The 15,756-nt window shown below is 32.2% G+C and overlaps 1 protein-coding gene across 2 annotated transcripts in view; it reads right to left on the bottom strand.

Moving 5' to 3' along the window:
- KIAA2026 (KIAA2026 ortholog) overlaps window positions 1–15,756 on the bottom strand; it is a 150,231-nt gene that overhangs the window by 36,639 nt on the left and 97,836 nt on the right. For both annotated transcript variants that reach the window (XM_027616489.2, XM_027616488.2), the window contains 2 exons: window positions 11,358–11,437; window positions 2,830–2,919 (listed from right to left, as the gene is read on the bottom strand). In XM_027616489.2, the coding sequence (XP_027472290.1) occupies window positions 2,830–2,919; window positions 11,358–11,437 (170 nt within the window). The remainder of the gene's footprint in view (window positions 1–2,829; window positions 2,920–11,357; window positions 11,438–15,756) is intronic.

Genomic DNA, 15,756 nt, shown 5'->3' with positions numbered 1-15,756 from the left:
GAAAATTCAGTTAAGTGAAACACCTTATTCCCAAATGATGGCAGACAAATAAACTAGTATTTAATATTACTATAAACATCCAATAAAGTTAATTTCTACAACTAACATCATAATCAGTATTAGCTTCTGTAGAAAAATAAGGAATGATACTAAAATGTAAATATTTACTCTCTATTGCTACCATTATGTTTTGTGGCCATTATAAGCTGTTCATGAAAAAACCTTTTAGGCAGTTTAAAGGGAAACAGCTTGTATATTAGTAGTCCCATTAAGATTATCCCTACTAAGTACAGTCCCAAGAATTTCTATTTCTTGAAGAGCAGAAAATATTTTAAAACTAATATGCGGGGCTCCTGGGTGGCTCAGTCAGCTGACTGTCCAACTCCTGGTTTCAGCTCAGGACATGATCTCAGCATCCTGGGATCGAATCCTGTGCTGGGCTCTACACTCAGCACAGAGTCTGCTTCTCCCTCTCCCTCTGCTCCTCCAGTCACTCGAGCTCTCTCTCTCAAATAAATAAAATCTTAAAAAGAAAAAAACTAATATGTAAATTCTAGGAGTCATGGATAAGTTAAAAATTTAGAGTCACAAATTTAATCAATTAAACTCTGTGTGTAACCTAAAATTTTCTTATAAACATGCCTTCAAAGACTACAGTGTCAAGTATTTGTAATCTATGTTTTCTTTTACCTTTCTACTCATTTCTGTAAAGGAAGGCAATATGCATATACCTTGTATCACTAACGGAAGTGAGGTGGAAGGCTTTACAGAAAAACTCTAGGATCCTTGAAGAAGTCTTTTTCTTTTACAATGCATGCTATAAGTGAGTACATTATGCATAAAACTATTCATTAAAAACAAATAAAACCCTAGGGGTGCCTGGGTGGCTCAGCTGGTTAAGTGACTGCCTTCAGCTCAGGTCATGATCCTGGAGTCCCGGGATCAAGTCCTACATCGGGCTCCTGGCTCAGCGGGGAGCCTGCTTCTCCCTCTGACCCTCCCCCTTCTTGTGCTCGCTCTCTCTCATTCTCTCTCTCTCTCAAATAAAATCTTTAAAAAAAATAAAAAATAAAAACAAATAAAACCCTAATTTATAATATGGGAACAAGTTAAGATGCATATGTTATGTTTAACTGCAGCATAAAAAGCAATTAGCAAATTTACTTAACAAAATTCTATTTAGAATCATGAAGAACAGACAACTCATTAAAAATAAACAGCTTCTGCAAAAATTATAAATAACACCCTAATTAAAAGACTATCCTTCCTATTAAAGGACAGAATCAGTCCTTTATGAGCATGTAACATCAAATATATATATATATATATACTTTAAAGATTTTATTTTATTTATTTGAGTGAGAGTGAGAGAGAGAGAGAGAGCATGAGAGGGGGAAGGGTCAGAAGAAGCAGGCTCCCCACCGAGCAAGGAGCCTGATAGCATCAAATATATTAAAAATAGCTTTGTTGAGGAGAAAATATTCTAATATAAATGTTTTTTGAGAAATACATCACATAGGTAAATTTTAAAACAATACCTGGTGTTCCACATCAAGTAACTGCCCATATACCAAAGTGCGTATGTGTACACACACACACACAAACACAAATGTATACGTACACACACACACACACGTATACATGAATATATAAGAATCTAATAAGTGTCTAAATCATTTTTAGTGGAAATATATCTAAAAATATAGTTTTCTACATTCTCGGATTGTATAGTTCAATATGTTTTCTTATTAATGATTATCACTATGAACATTATTCTATCTCTTAGATTATATCGATATTTTCAAGGATATCACATGAAATTTCTGAAATCCTTAAGGTTGTTTTACGCCTATATTAAATAACCTCAGAAGGTTGTACTTTTATGGCACTTAAGTCTCTTCCCTTCAGAGTGCTACCAATATGTCTTTTCTTGACAGCATTTATATAAAATGACTACTACAAATTGGCTGATATGAGGCTTGCTGTATCATATCCTTATTTTATACATAATTCTAGATTAATAGGTTCTGAGCAAAGACCTAAAACTAAGTGGCTTCATGGCATTCCTAAGGCATAAAACAAAGGGATTTAAAAAATAATGACTGATTTTCTTCCGTGCTTAAAATCTTCCCCATTTATTTACTGGTGTACAATTGTGTTTTGAATCTGTAATATCACTTAATGTCAGTTAAACAAGTATTACTGATTTAATAAATAACATAACTGAGCGTTTTAACAAGTCCTGAGTGAATAAATGTAATGCCTTTATACCCTATTCTCTCAAGAATAAAAAAATGAAGGTAAAATTGTGAATTTAGAATATATAGTGAACGTTTAAAAAAGACCTTCAGCTGATAAAGATGTTTTAAAAAGACATACTGTTAAGCATGTATCAAAAACATCTGGGGCAGGACTTAACAATTTATATCTGTTATTTATGTCACAGTTAATTAAAATTTTTATTTTACTAAGCAATAAACTTCCATTAAAAGCATATAATTATTAATTAAGAATATCTGCAAGGTAAGCATTACCCAAAAAACTACCAGTCAGAAAACAACCAACCAGTATATTGGGAAATACCTAAAACTATACCTGATATAAACCAGGCAAACAAAATTAATTTACTTGCCTTGGTAGCATTTTTGTCTAAGAAAAATGAAAACTAGACCACACAGGAGAAATAAAAGGAACAATGTTTCTATTTTTCATTGCAAATTTTTATGTAATCCAGGAGAACAAGATTTAAAAAAAAAAAAGCTTTAGAAAAAAGCAGGAATAAATTTTAATGCTGTCAATAATAGATAGAATTTTTGGATCAACACCTACCGATTTTTTTCTACTGTTTTCCAGATCTTTGAGTTCATTCTCGATTTTTGTGATTAATTCCCTGAGTTCATCAAGATTAGTGCAAATAAGCTAAAATAAAACACAAAAACACAGCTTGATAACACATAATATAAAACACCCAAAATGTGGTAACAGAAGTTGTTTTAACATACACTAAATTCACAATTATTTGTATTTGTAAGAGCAAAAAGCAAAGAAAGCCCCACAAGTTTATATTTTAAAAGATACTACTTTTATAATGTATGAACTTCAGGCTTAGGATAAAAATAGCTGAAATTTCAACATTGGTGGTTTCATATCACACCTCCCTGTTCTCAGCTTGCTTTATAATCCAGGTACTTTCTCAACATTATTAACGTTCAGCCCAGAATGACAAAGATCTGGAAACTCACCCTAGATTTCACAGGTTACTAAATCACCTTGAAGAAACACTTCATCAGGCAGTCTCCTAGTAGGTGAATAAATGCATCCCTGGAGAACTGTCATTATACCTTTGATATGGTTTGCTAACTATATGATTAAACTAATTATATTGCTAAGAAAGAAGGATTTCCACTGTCTGTAATACAGTCAAAGAATAAATGAAATTAAGTACACATTCTTAATATGATCTTAGTAGTCTTTAATAAACCATCTCCACAGATAGCATCTATTTCCTTTCATAATTATGCAGTTCATTTTACTTCACTTTGGTAATGTTGGCAAATGGCCAAAATAATTGGGTTTTAGTTATGAGTAATCAAACCAGTTTGTCTTAACTACTAAAGCTTTAAACAGTGAAGTGTCAGCAACAACAAAAATATTAATAACTACATTTTAGTTCTCATAAAATTAGAGTTTTTCACAATATGTTGAACTTTTTTCCTAAAATAATTTAAGCTCTTATTTTAAAAAATCTATAATGAAAGAGAAATGTTTCTAAAACAAAACTACAAGCACATAAAGAGGAAGTTTTAGATTAATGAAAGTCTTGTAATGTTTATACTGTGATAATTAAAAAAATACATTTATAAAGCTGTTAATTCACCATAAGACTTTATCAGCCCATGTTTGTTACACTCATTAATCTTTGTGTAAGGGTATTGTTTTCCTAAAAAGCATATTTCTTGTAAAAGAAAACAAAAACAACAAAAGAAAAGGGGGTTACAACAAGATCATTCCTAGTGACTACTGTGACAAAAATGGGAAAGTAGGACCCCTTTAAATTTCCTTTATTAAGTTATACCATATGAAATCACTGCTATGCCTTTGATCTACATAAATGGCGATATGGTTCAATCTAATAGGCTAAGAAAAAATGATCACAGATATTATAATTAGTACCAACAATTATTATTAGAAATGTCTACATAACTTCAAACTCAAAGAACTGACAATGCAGAGAAAATATGCATTTAAGTAACCCAAATTAAATAATTCCAGAGCAGAAAATAGTACATAATGATGTAGTAGGACAGTGCCGCTGATATTTATTATAAACTACACATTCCCATTTGCCAAATCTAGAGTTATGGAAGAAATGCTGATAGGCAGTGGACTGGACAACTATGTGAGTGCCTCTAGAACTTGGTAATGTCTTCAACTTCTATCTTACTGACCCCATATCAGATTTTTAGTAAGTACTCAGCAGGAACTGAACTTCCATTGTATAATCTGCTATTTTGACCACTATGTCAAATTTGCCCCAGAACTTGCAGATGTTTACATGCCTTTTCACTGAAATTGGTGCACTAAATATCACAGCATAGATTTCTCATTTGCACATATGGCAAAGCTCAGAGGAATTTTCACTTGCATCTTAGATGTCTCATTATACAAGGAATAAAGGTACATTTTGCATATATAGTTTGTAGAAACTTACAGTAACAATGAAAACATACTGCAACTAGCTAGACATACTCTAAGACACTTAAAATCTTTCAATTCATGGGATCAATAAATATTTATATTCTATTTAAAGGAAGAGGTAACACAGTTCCGAAGTCAAACTCAATTATTTCCACAACTTAAGAGCTATAAAAAACAGTACTTTGATGTGGCTTACCTAGTTAGTAAGCAAATCAGTGCTTCTCAAACTTTAATTTAATCTGCATAAGAATCACCTGGGAATCTTGTTAAAATGGAGTTTTTGATTTAGTAGGTCTGAGGTGGGACCTGAGATTCTGTATTTCTAACAAGTTCCCAGGTATGGGCTGCAGATCATACTTTTAAACAGTAAGGTACTAAATGATTATGAATTCCAAATCTACATGGCTCCAAAACATTCTGGTACTATGTAGCTAAGGAAGATGAAGATTCAAAAAGACTAATTTCCAAATAGGGGATAAAATGCTGAATTAAATGCACAATAAGATAAATATTCCTTAAATGACATGACTCTTAAACGTAAATTTTGTTGAATTTGAGGGTGAAATATTTTTAGCAATATTTACTTTGAATTTCTCTTAAAATGAATAGCTACATAACAATTTACAATCTCTTTCTATACTCTCCACAAATAGATATACCTAATACAGATAATCAAAATATAGAGCCAAGTTAAGCTCTGAGAAAATTCTTGTATAGGAACATAATTCTAATTGTGTTACTAATATTGAAAGAGAAAACAATCTGATTCATGCCAATATACCCTCTATTCCTTCTCTTTTACATAGTAAGACATATGTGTGGCCTTTAAACTCGACTCAACTTGAAATGGTGCTTTTAAAAACAGACTCAATCCTCTAATAAAGTTCAACTACATAAGGAGAACAGAAGCATTTTTTTTTTTTTAACAAAGCAAAACACCTTATTAAAACCTCCTTCTCATTACCTTGAATTTGAAAAACATATCTGAGGCTCAGGGCCTACAGGAGTGAAAAAGGAAAGCTACACAGCAGGTTGGATTACAGTTAGATCACACTGCTAACACTCATGAGAGAAGGTTTTCAGTCATACCGCAGAAATTACAAAAAGAGTTTTATCCCCCAGGAAAACCTCTTGAAGGCTTCACTCTCTCCCTCAAGTTAACATTTCACTTGAGGCAACCCATGACAGTGCCACAAAATCATAAATCTTAGAGCTGAAAAGGACTAAAAATATGTAATTTTTGGACTAAAAAGGTATCTCTCCAATTCATATACAAACTAATTAAAACTAACAGAGGTAAAGTAACCTAAGATGACACACTGGTAGAGGAGACCAGAGAACATAGGACTCATCCACCTCCTGATATATCATAATCTTTAAGGGGTCTTTCTAAACAAAACAAAAAATCTAATAACAATAGAACATGTATTATAGTTTCAGGATTTATTTTATACCTAAACTTTCATTTCTATTAAATGGTAAATATGAAAAGGCCCTCTCTTCAACTCATGAAGCAGGAATGTGTATAGAGGGAGAGGGAAGGTCCTGTTGAGATCAAAAGAATTCCATGACCACATCTCAGAAAAACTGCAAAATGAATCATTCCTTGCTTTATCATTACTTCACACTATAAATTGTGCCCTTTGGGTTTATATTCAATAGATTTGAGAAACAATTACTTTATTTGTTCCAAAAAAGACATAAGGTAGCATACAAGACTAAAACAATATAGTAAATTACATTAAAAAGCAAAGAGAAAACAATGCAGAAGTCAAAATGAATCGCTCCAAACAAACTGGATCTCTCATTCATCACCATGCTAATACAACAAACCTATACTTTATTATAAAAATTGTAAGAATATTAAATTCATGGCATAAATTCAAATTTCATATTGTATTTAAACTAAAATTATATTAACATCTTAAAACTATGAGGACAGAAAAATTCCTTCTCATTTCTTATGATCACCATACCAAGGAGAATGCTTCAAAACCTGCAAATAGGATATCATGTGTGATGTGAAAAATAAGTCTGATTAACAAGATATATATATTTATTAACGAGATGTTTCTCTCAATGCACAATATTTAAAAATTGAAAGAATTTTAAGAGGGAAGTAAAACCCATACTGTTAGAAATGAAAAAACTGAAGCTAAAAATATTTACATTAAGAGGTAGCAATTCAAAATAATATAATCAAAAGGTCCTTAACACAGTGAAGCAGTTGAACTCCAACTTTAATTTTGGACTCAATTTGTTACACTGAGGGTCTCAATTTGTTACTTTATTTCATATCCTTTAGTTTCTCCACTGGTTAAATGGAGAAATATAGTTTTTTCAGAGGTATGTTAAGGATCTGTGAGTTTATACTTATGTTTGAAACAATACTACTATGTAAGTCTTAGCAGCTGGATTCTGGATTTCCTCTGCAAAGCAGCCTTTAGAATAAGTCACAGGTATGCAACAGTAGCAAGAATGCATTACGCTCAAAGATCCTGGTTACCAATGAAAAGCAAAGTCATGGTAACTAAGGCTCTTACATTATTTTAAAAACTGATCTTACTAAGACTTAACACACTAAGTTTTAAAAATACTTTCTAAGACTTTGTTACAATTGTGTACAAAATGACAATTCACATAATACTAGATTTCTCTTTCAAATATTAAATTTTAAAAAAAGGTTCTGGCAAAAATTAAGTTTAAGAAAAATGATACTTATTTTTCAGTCTAACAGTCTTTCTTATATTACAAAACTGGTAAAAAATAATTTAGTCAATTTAACAAAGTCATAAGTAATTGTTAAATATGATATACAAGCTTAAATCACCAACATGCTAAATACTAAAAATAAAAACATTTCCTAATTTTTTTGCACCTATTGCTAAATAAAAATATCTAAGTTCCCCTATATGCCAACTATATAACCACCATAACACTACACTACGGCTAAGCATAAGTTTTCCCCCTGATTAATATAATGATGCAAATATTACTTGGTTTTTCACTTTTCAAATTATTGTAGGCTTAATCATGACATTTCATGATTTATGAAATGTGACCAAATCAAAGATTATTTCAAGGTCTTAAGTAGTGAAAAAAGTGGTTAACATCAATAATAGAGGCTTTTAAGCCAGTTCTTAATCGATTTTCCTACTCATAACACTACTTATGTCTGAAGCATCTGGCACGCTTATTTGAAAAAAATAAGAATAAATAAAACAGTAAGCTCTATCATTTAATCCTTACAACACCCTATGTGAAGAAGGTACTATTATTACCCAACTATACAGAGGAGGAATTGGAGGCACAAAGGGCTTAAGAATACAGTCAGTGGTAAAGCTGGCACTAGAACCAATGTAGCTTGGTCCCAGAATCCATATGCTTAACCACTATGCACATTACTGGTACCCACCTAGACCCACTGAATCAAGGATGAAATCTTGGAAGATAAAACCCAGGAATTTTCCATTTTTAATAAAAGCATCACATTATTTTTATACTACCTAAAGTTTGAGAACCACTGACATGACTCTTGGAACAAGTGGCACAGATATGGTTAGTCCCTTTACAATACACATACAAAAATAAATCCAATCCACCCTTTGAATATCTATAGTGTATACCTTAAATAAAGGTGGGATAATTATTTTCTAAACTGAGGTATAGATATTAGGTGTACATGTAAGTAAACACGGATTCCTCCTGAAGCCAATAGGCAGACAAGGTTAATTTCTAGCTTTAAAAAAAAGTCGGGGGCGCCTGGGTGGCTCAGTCATTAAGCGTCTGCCTTCGGCTCAGGTCATGATTCCAGGGTCCTGGGATCAAGCCCTGCATCAGGCTCCTTGCTTGCCAGGAAGCCTGCTTCTCCCTCTCCCACTCCCCCTGCTTGTGTTCCTGCTCTTGCTGTCTCTCTCTGTCAAATAAATAAAATCTTTAAAAAATAATTTTAAAAAAAGCCAACAAAAACATTGCCACATTAAAAAGTAATCGAGGTCAAAACAGGATTCCCTTTTTTTATTCATTGGGACTTAACAAAAAATAAACTTCACAATTTAATCCCTCAACACATTTCCCTCTTTGCATGTTTAAATCAATTTAAAGATGGACTAGTCCTTTGGCAGATAAGTCAGGTTTTGCAAAAGGGATCTAATATCTATCCACCAACAGCTTCATTATTTTCAGCAATAAGATATTTTAGAATAAATACTATGAAGAAAATCTTCCAGCTAAACTTTTCTATAAAGTATTTTTATTTCTAATACTAGAAAGGTGATATTTAAGAACTTGGATAAAATGAATAATTTGCAGGGGTGCTTGGGTGGCTCAGTCGGTTAAGTGTCCGACTCTTGGTTTCAGCTCAGGTCATGATCTCAGGGTTGTGAGCTCGGGCCCTACATCAGGTTCCAAGCTGGGCATGGAGACTCTCTCTCCCTCTCACTCTGCTCCTCCCCTGCCTCTCTCTCTCCCTCTCTCTAAAAAAAAAGGAATAATTTGCAGAATCTGAGGTGCTAAATGACATATTGCTAGAGCAAAAGCAAAGGAAGGAAATAAACCTTGCTTCTTTATTATATAATAGTTTCTTACATGTGGGGGGGAACTTCCAAAGAATGAAAGAAACAAAGTATATATAAAGTTATTTTGAAAGGTAAAACGATAGGTTTTGTCTGTAACAACAAAGTTTACTAGTGACTAATACTGTCTTATCTGCTGTTCTTTGCTTATTTGAAGCAAATGACCTATTTCCTGGGAGACAGCTGTCAGTTTTCTTTATGAGTAATACCATGTTATTCATGTTATAAACTAGGCATAAGAACCACAGTTCTCATAAGCCTATTCCCCATCCTAGCCACCCCCCCCCACACACACATTCTAGGATACCTTAAGAACTAGGAAGGGGATTTCATTTATTTTAAACAGTTCAATTTGGCTAAATTCATACTTTCACCTTAAGTTTCTGAGAGTGGTAAGCAAACGGTCAGTAACTGATAAAGCATCACTTAGTACTGTGCCTTTCTAACTTTTTGCTCATGACCCATGGTCAAAAATGTATTTTACAATGCATGCCAGTACAATCAACAAAAGATCAAAACCAAAGTTTCATGAGACAATATTATCCTTACTATATTTGACACACTCATAATTTCTTTTCTCTTTTAACTGTTAGCTTAAAAAAGGAATGCTGGTCATGTAATCCACTAGATTAATTTCATGCCTCACTAACGAATACCATTTGCCATTTTAAAAACACTGTCTATGCCACTTATTATATATGAAAGTTTGTCTACTAAGATAGGAATGGAGACAAATATCAACAGCAGGCCAGATCTGTTCTGGTATTTACATTCCCGGGGAATTTTAAGGGATTTGAGGGGGAAAGTGAGTGGGAAAAATAGCAAAGGCTTTGATATCAGTGACAGAATGACAATATACTACTAAAGTATCTAATAAGAGGTATAAGCAATGATTAGAAAGTCCGCCAAGTAAAACAGTAAACACACATTTTCCACTAAATATCCTGTAACCAAGGTTATATTATATAAAATGATTTTGTAAAAGTGTTTGTAATTCATTCTAAGAATGTCATTAAAAATATTCTATCCTAAAATACTAAAAGAAAATATACCTATTTTCTTTCATAGCTCATTTAAAAATATTAAATTTACCAATTAGTAACTTCCATAAAAACATTTCCCAAAATAAGATTTTTACTGAAAAATAAATGTGTCTACATTTTTGAATATATATATTAAACTCACATTATACATTATCAATATTTTCATAGTTATTACTCCTTTTATTTTCTTCTTGACTTGAGACTGACAAAAATTCATTTTAACATCACTTATTTTTTGGAAATTAAGTATTAGATTATAAAACTTTTGAAACTGGATTGGACACAGTAATACAAAGAAATTTTTATAAAAGTGTCATTTGAAGAAAACACATCTTTTATAAAATAGAAAATAAAAGTATTATTTAAAGTGAGATTCTTTGCTTATTCTAGTACCAACTACAAATGAAACACTCTTCACATAATATGGCAGTAAGTATACTTTTTTCCTTTTGCAGAAATGTTTAAAGACCATTCAATTAAATGTTACTTAATACTCTCTCTGAAGTACTCTAGAAATACATTTCTAGAGTATTAAGTTATTTAATACTCTGAGGCCAACCTAATGTAAAAATACTCTCTCTGAACTCTAGCTAAGAGTTAAAAGATTTGTGTTTTAAGTCTACCATTTCTACAGTGCCCAAATAAATGAAAATAAATTTATTTTCAAATTCATAAAATTTATTTACAAATTATTTACAAATTATGATTTCTTCTTGGAAGACTTCCATGTACACATTTACTTTCATATGTTATATAAATATATTTACTAATATATAATATATGTTCTATTAAACTACTTCTACAAAGCAGGATAGCATATAAAAAAAGATTTTTGGCTATCAAAAGACAAAAAGGGAAAAAATTTTGAAACATTAGATTCAATCTTAGCTATGCCTTGCACTTGAAGGGAAAAAAGTCACAGATGGCAACATTTCATTGAAAGTATGTGTGTTACAGTGGAATTTAGCCAATCTCTTGAGGAACAATATAAACACTAAAACAAATAAACTAAAAAATGTTGAGACAAAATTAAAACATTTACCTGGAATTCTGGTACAGTAGGTGACTTTGTGACAGTTTTCCTCTTCTTTGTGATTGCTTTTTTAGATATGGATTTTTTTCCTTTCAAGATTAAAAGAGAAAAGCTTCATAATACTGTTTATAGCACTTCATTAACAAAAACCAAATTACATAGAACCTTGAAAGTTAAAATATAACTAACAGATGGCTGCTAGTGAGTCAAATAAAAATGATGAATCAAAACAAACCCCAGTAAAAGCAAACATTAAACTATAACTACCTGTAACAGACATTATTAACAAACGTGGGTTTCTTTACATATGAACCAAACTATCATAATCTGCAATGAGTTGCACGGAATCAGAATTTATTATAATAAAATTTGGCAAAAAAAAAAAAGTTACATTACTATTGCTCAGTTAAAATCTAATTCACAACTTAAAATGAAATTACATAAGAAAAAAAAATCTTACCTTTTAACAATGACTTCCATAGTCAGGAACTTGCATAAAACTATACTCTGAAGACTATGGTCTAAAGCCAGCCTAATGTAAAAATCCTCTCAGCAGCTTAGGAAACAAGGTTTTTCTATCCCTTTAGCTCTGCACTCACTTAATGGGCTGCCTCTGAAGTATTCAATAACCAGTTTTAAAACAAAGTAAAAATCTCCCTTTAAAAAGTACATCTAGTCATCTGTACAATCAGAAAACACTGAGGAAAATCCACATTCTTAAAGAAATCCAATTCATATCACATACTGAAGTATATCTATTCTGTGTATTTAACATGACAAAAGAGATACACACATGCACATAATCTCTTTTTAAAAAGGAACATCTTAAAGCATATTTTGTTTCCACTTGTACTTAGCAAAATCAACTAATAAACTGGTTGTTAATTATTCAACAAACATGAGATACAGGGCACTGTACAATTTATGGGGACAACAAAGAATTATAAAATGGAAATCCTGTCCTCCTGGAGCTGGAAAATCTATGTAAGGAAATAAAAAATTAATCAGAAACAAAAGTTAATTTTAGTTCACAATCATTACTAAGCTAAAATCAGCTTAAAAGTTACTTTTTCAGAAGGGAAAATGAGTACACAATGTAACTCTGCTCAACATAATCCCTATTGCTCCTTTCTAAATATTTTCCTATACAGATATAATCTTCCATGCAGTCATTTGATTGCAACATTAGGCACAATTCCAATTAATTGTATTTTCTCCTGTATTCTTTTTTAACCATATCACGGAACTGTAATTTGATCATTTCTAACTTTTGACTCAATAAAAATGCATGTATACTATGCTTGAACTACTGCAAATTTCGCATTGCTGAGGTTCACATGGATTTTACTGTCTTGTTCTAGTATCAACCTGTTGTCATTTGACATTTACTTTTAATTAAAATAACCTAACATATCCATATTCCTCATCACTGTTGTTTCTGTGCTTACAGAGAATCTATACCACAACTAAACTTCTACAAAAATAGGTAAGTGGGTGGTCTACTTAACCAATATTCAGGGAGAAATGATTAAATTCTTGGTATCCCTATAATATAGCTAGAGTAATTGATTTCTAAACTGGGTACAATAGGTACCTCTCGAGGGGTCTCATGAATTTGGACAGAAGAATGCTTTTCCTCTGTAAACTATCTTTACCATTTTTTAAAGTTCATAGGAAAAGATTTAATGGCCCTAAGTCTGGGAAAGCTATCAAAACAATTTGAAGGAAATGAAATTCTTCCTTATCCTCCTACCCACAGCATTGCTCTAATTAGCTTTTTAAAAATCACTTAATTTGGTATTCATAAGCACAACAGAGGTCACCCTTGATATTTCCAACAAATTTCACACTGTTGCCACATAGGCACTAAACTCAGGTACTAAATTTTCAGTTAACTCTAGAAGTCACTCTTATTTTAATGGATTAAGCAGCTGTAGTGGTTACTGGGTATTTCCTTTCACCATGCCATTAGGATACTTAAATGTGATTAAGTAAATGGAAGTAGTATTCTGTAGTGGTTTTAAGCTTGTTTTGGAACTAAACTACCTGGGTTTGAATACCAGTTTTAATCACCTACTAACTGCAAATTGCTTTATTTCCTTGTGCAGTTTCTTTATCTATAAAACAGGGATAATGGTATTACCTAATTTCTTTGTGAAAATTAAAGAAATTAAAACATGTAAAGAAATTAGACTACTGTTAGGCACATGGTTAAGTGATCAATGTTAACTGTTACTATTTCCCTTAGCTAAGCCATGATGATAAGGGTCTAAAATAAGTATTATCTTTTGACCTTCTTCAAATTCTTTTATTAACTTACTCCTTTTCTTAGTTCTTCTTGCCCATATGTCCTCTGTGCAACCACTCTACTTTGTAGGTATATTAGTATAAACACTTATCATACAGTATTATAATGATCTGTTTATGTTTCTCATTCTTACTAGCTGAATTGTTGACAACAGAAATCATATTATTCATTTTGTATTTACAGCATTTTTCATACAAAAGTTAGGAGAAATGATCCTTAAAGCGAAGAATCTTACTTTTCAAAGAAATTTCACCAGTCTGGAAATAGGAAAAGGAAAGCGGGTAATTACTTATAATTCTTAGGGTCCATCTGAGTCCATTTTTTTTAAATAAAGAAAACACTGACAACAACTTTAAATAATTTACACATTTTACCAAATAGTTTCACATGACCTAGGAATGGTAGTAAGACCACTAACATTTATTGAGACTCTATTATATATCAGACATTTAGCAAGATAATTTATACAAATTACCTCAGTTAATCTCAAAACAACCCTCCAAGGTAGGCAATACCTCATTTTAATGTGGAATAACTGAAGATCAAAAAGACTACTTAACTTACTCAAGTGTTACACTGTAAGTAAGTACCATAACCAGGGATTCTAACTCCAAAGTCCAAGTTCTTTCCATTATGTAATTCTACCTCTCAAAAATCATGGTTACCATTTATTGACTCCTACCACATGCCAGTCACCATGTTAAGTAGTATGCATTTGGTATTCCAATTATTCTTTTAATGATTAGAGCAAGGTAGGTATTACCTCATTTTTCAGATAAACAGGATAGCAATACATAAATAAATTGATCGAGGACTTGTAGCTAATATGCACTGAAACAGTTATTTGCACTAGATCTGTCACACTTCAAACCTATGCTCTTTTTTATGATAAAATATTGCATTCTTTCAAACCTTCTGCAGCAATGTAATCTGATTCTGATTGATTTCAGAGCATCCCTTTTGATTAGGATTAGAAGATTTGTATGTACTATTAATACCTTCAGTCTATACCCTCGGAAGAATTTGAACACAAAATTTCCTGTATTCTTCAGTAAAAATTGGCTCTTCCTTTTTGTGATACTACTTTTAAAATGGAGCATGGGATACTACAAAACCACCTAGTCTTTATTTGGTAATTTGTTTTTGTTCCAGGGCAAGATATATACAGGGCAAGTTACATACTGCCCCCTAGTGGGCTTCTGTTCCTCTAACACATGCCTGATCATATTCCAGGTCTTTACCCCCACTGCCCTAAGTTACCTGGTCCCATAAAACAGAATACAATTCTCAGATCTAGGATTGTACTAAAGTCAGAAGTCACTTAAAGCATATGCAGAATTTCAACACAATTCTTGGGCCTAAAACATAGACATGGGCAAAAAGTTAGTGTCAACTTGTACCTGGAAAATAGATAAGGAAAACTTAATTTCTAAAACTTAGTAATTAGTGCAGCCTAAGGAAGCTTTTTTCAAACTATGTTGAGAACAGCTGTAGTAAAGGAAGCCCAACTTTAGAGAAAAACAATGTAACTAAAAATATATTTTACATTGTAACTTAGGCACAGAACTCCAGTCTTCCAGAATGTTGAGATACACCTCTTAACTAGAAAAATAATGATTATCATCCCCAAACCAACTCCTCTTTCGTGAGTTTCCTCCTCATCTTTACTCTTCTCCTTAACCTGCTTTCCTTGCCTGTCTTCACTTTTGGCCCCTTGAACTATTCAGAGACTTCCATTTCAAACCCCCCTAGATCTGGCCTTCCCACGTTCAGAAATTATCCTAAGGGGCACCTGTGTCACTCAGTCAGTTAAACAACTAACTCTTGATTTCAGCTCAGGTCATGGCTTTGGGGTCATTAGATCGAACCCCGAGTTGGGCTCCACGCTAAGTGCAGAGTCTGCTGGAGATTCTCTCCCTCTCCCCCCACCTAAAATAAATAAATAAATCTTAAAAAAAATTAACCTAACACATTCACTACTTTCTCAGTGCTTTCATTTTAGGAATCATAGTAAGTGAATAGATACTAAGACTTAATCACTGTTAAAAATAAAATGCCAAGGGCATTTGTATTATTAAATAGTGAATCTGGGAAGTATCT

Source organism: Zalophus californianus, chromosome 13, assembly GCF_009762305.2.
Source record: "Zalophus californianus isolate mZalCal1 chromosome 13, mZalCal1.pri.v2, whole genome shotgun sequence".
Classification (NCBI taxonomy): domain Eukaryota; kingdom Metazoa; phylum Chordata; class Mammalia; order Carnivora; family Otariidae; genus Zalophus; species Zalophus californianus.
This window is presented reverse-complemented; position numbering and strand designations above follow the sequence as displayed.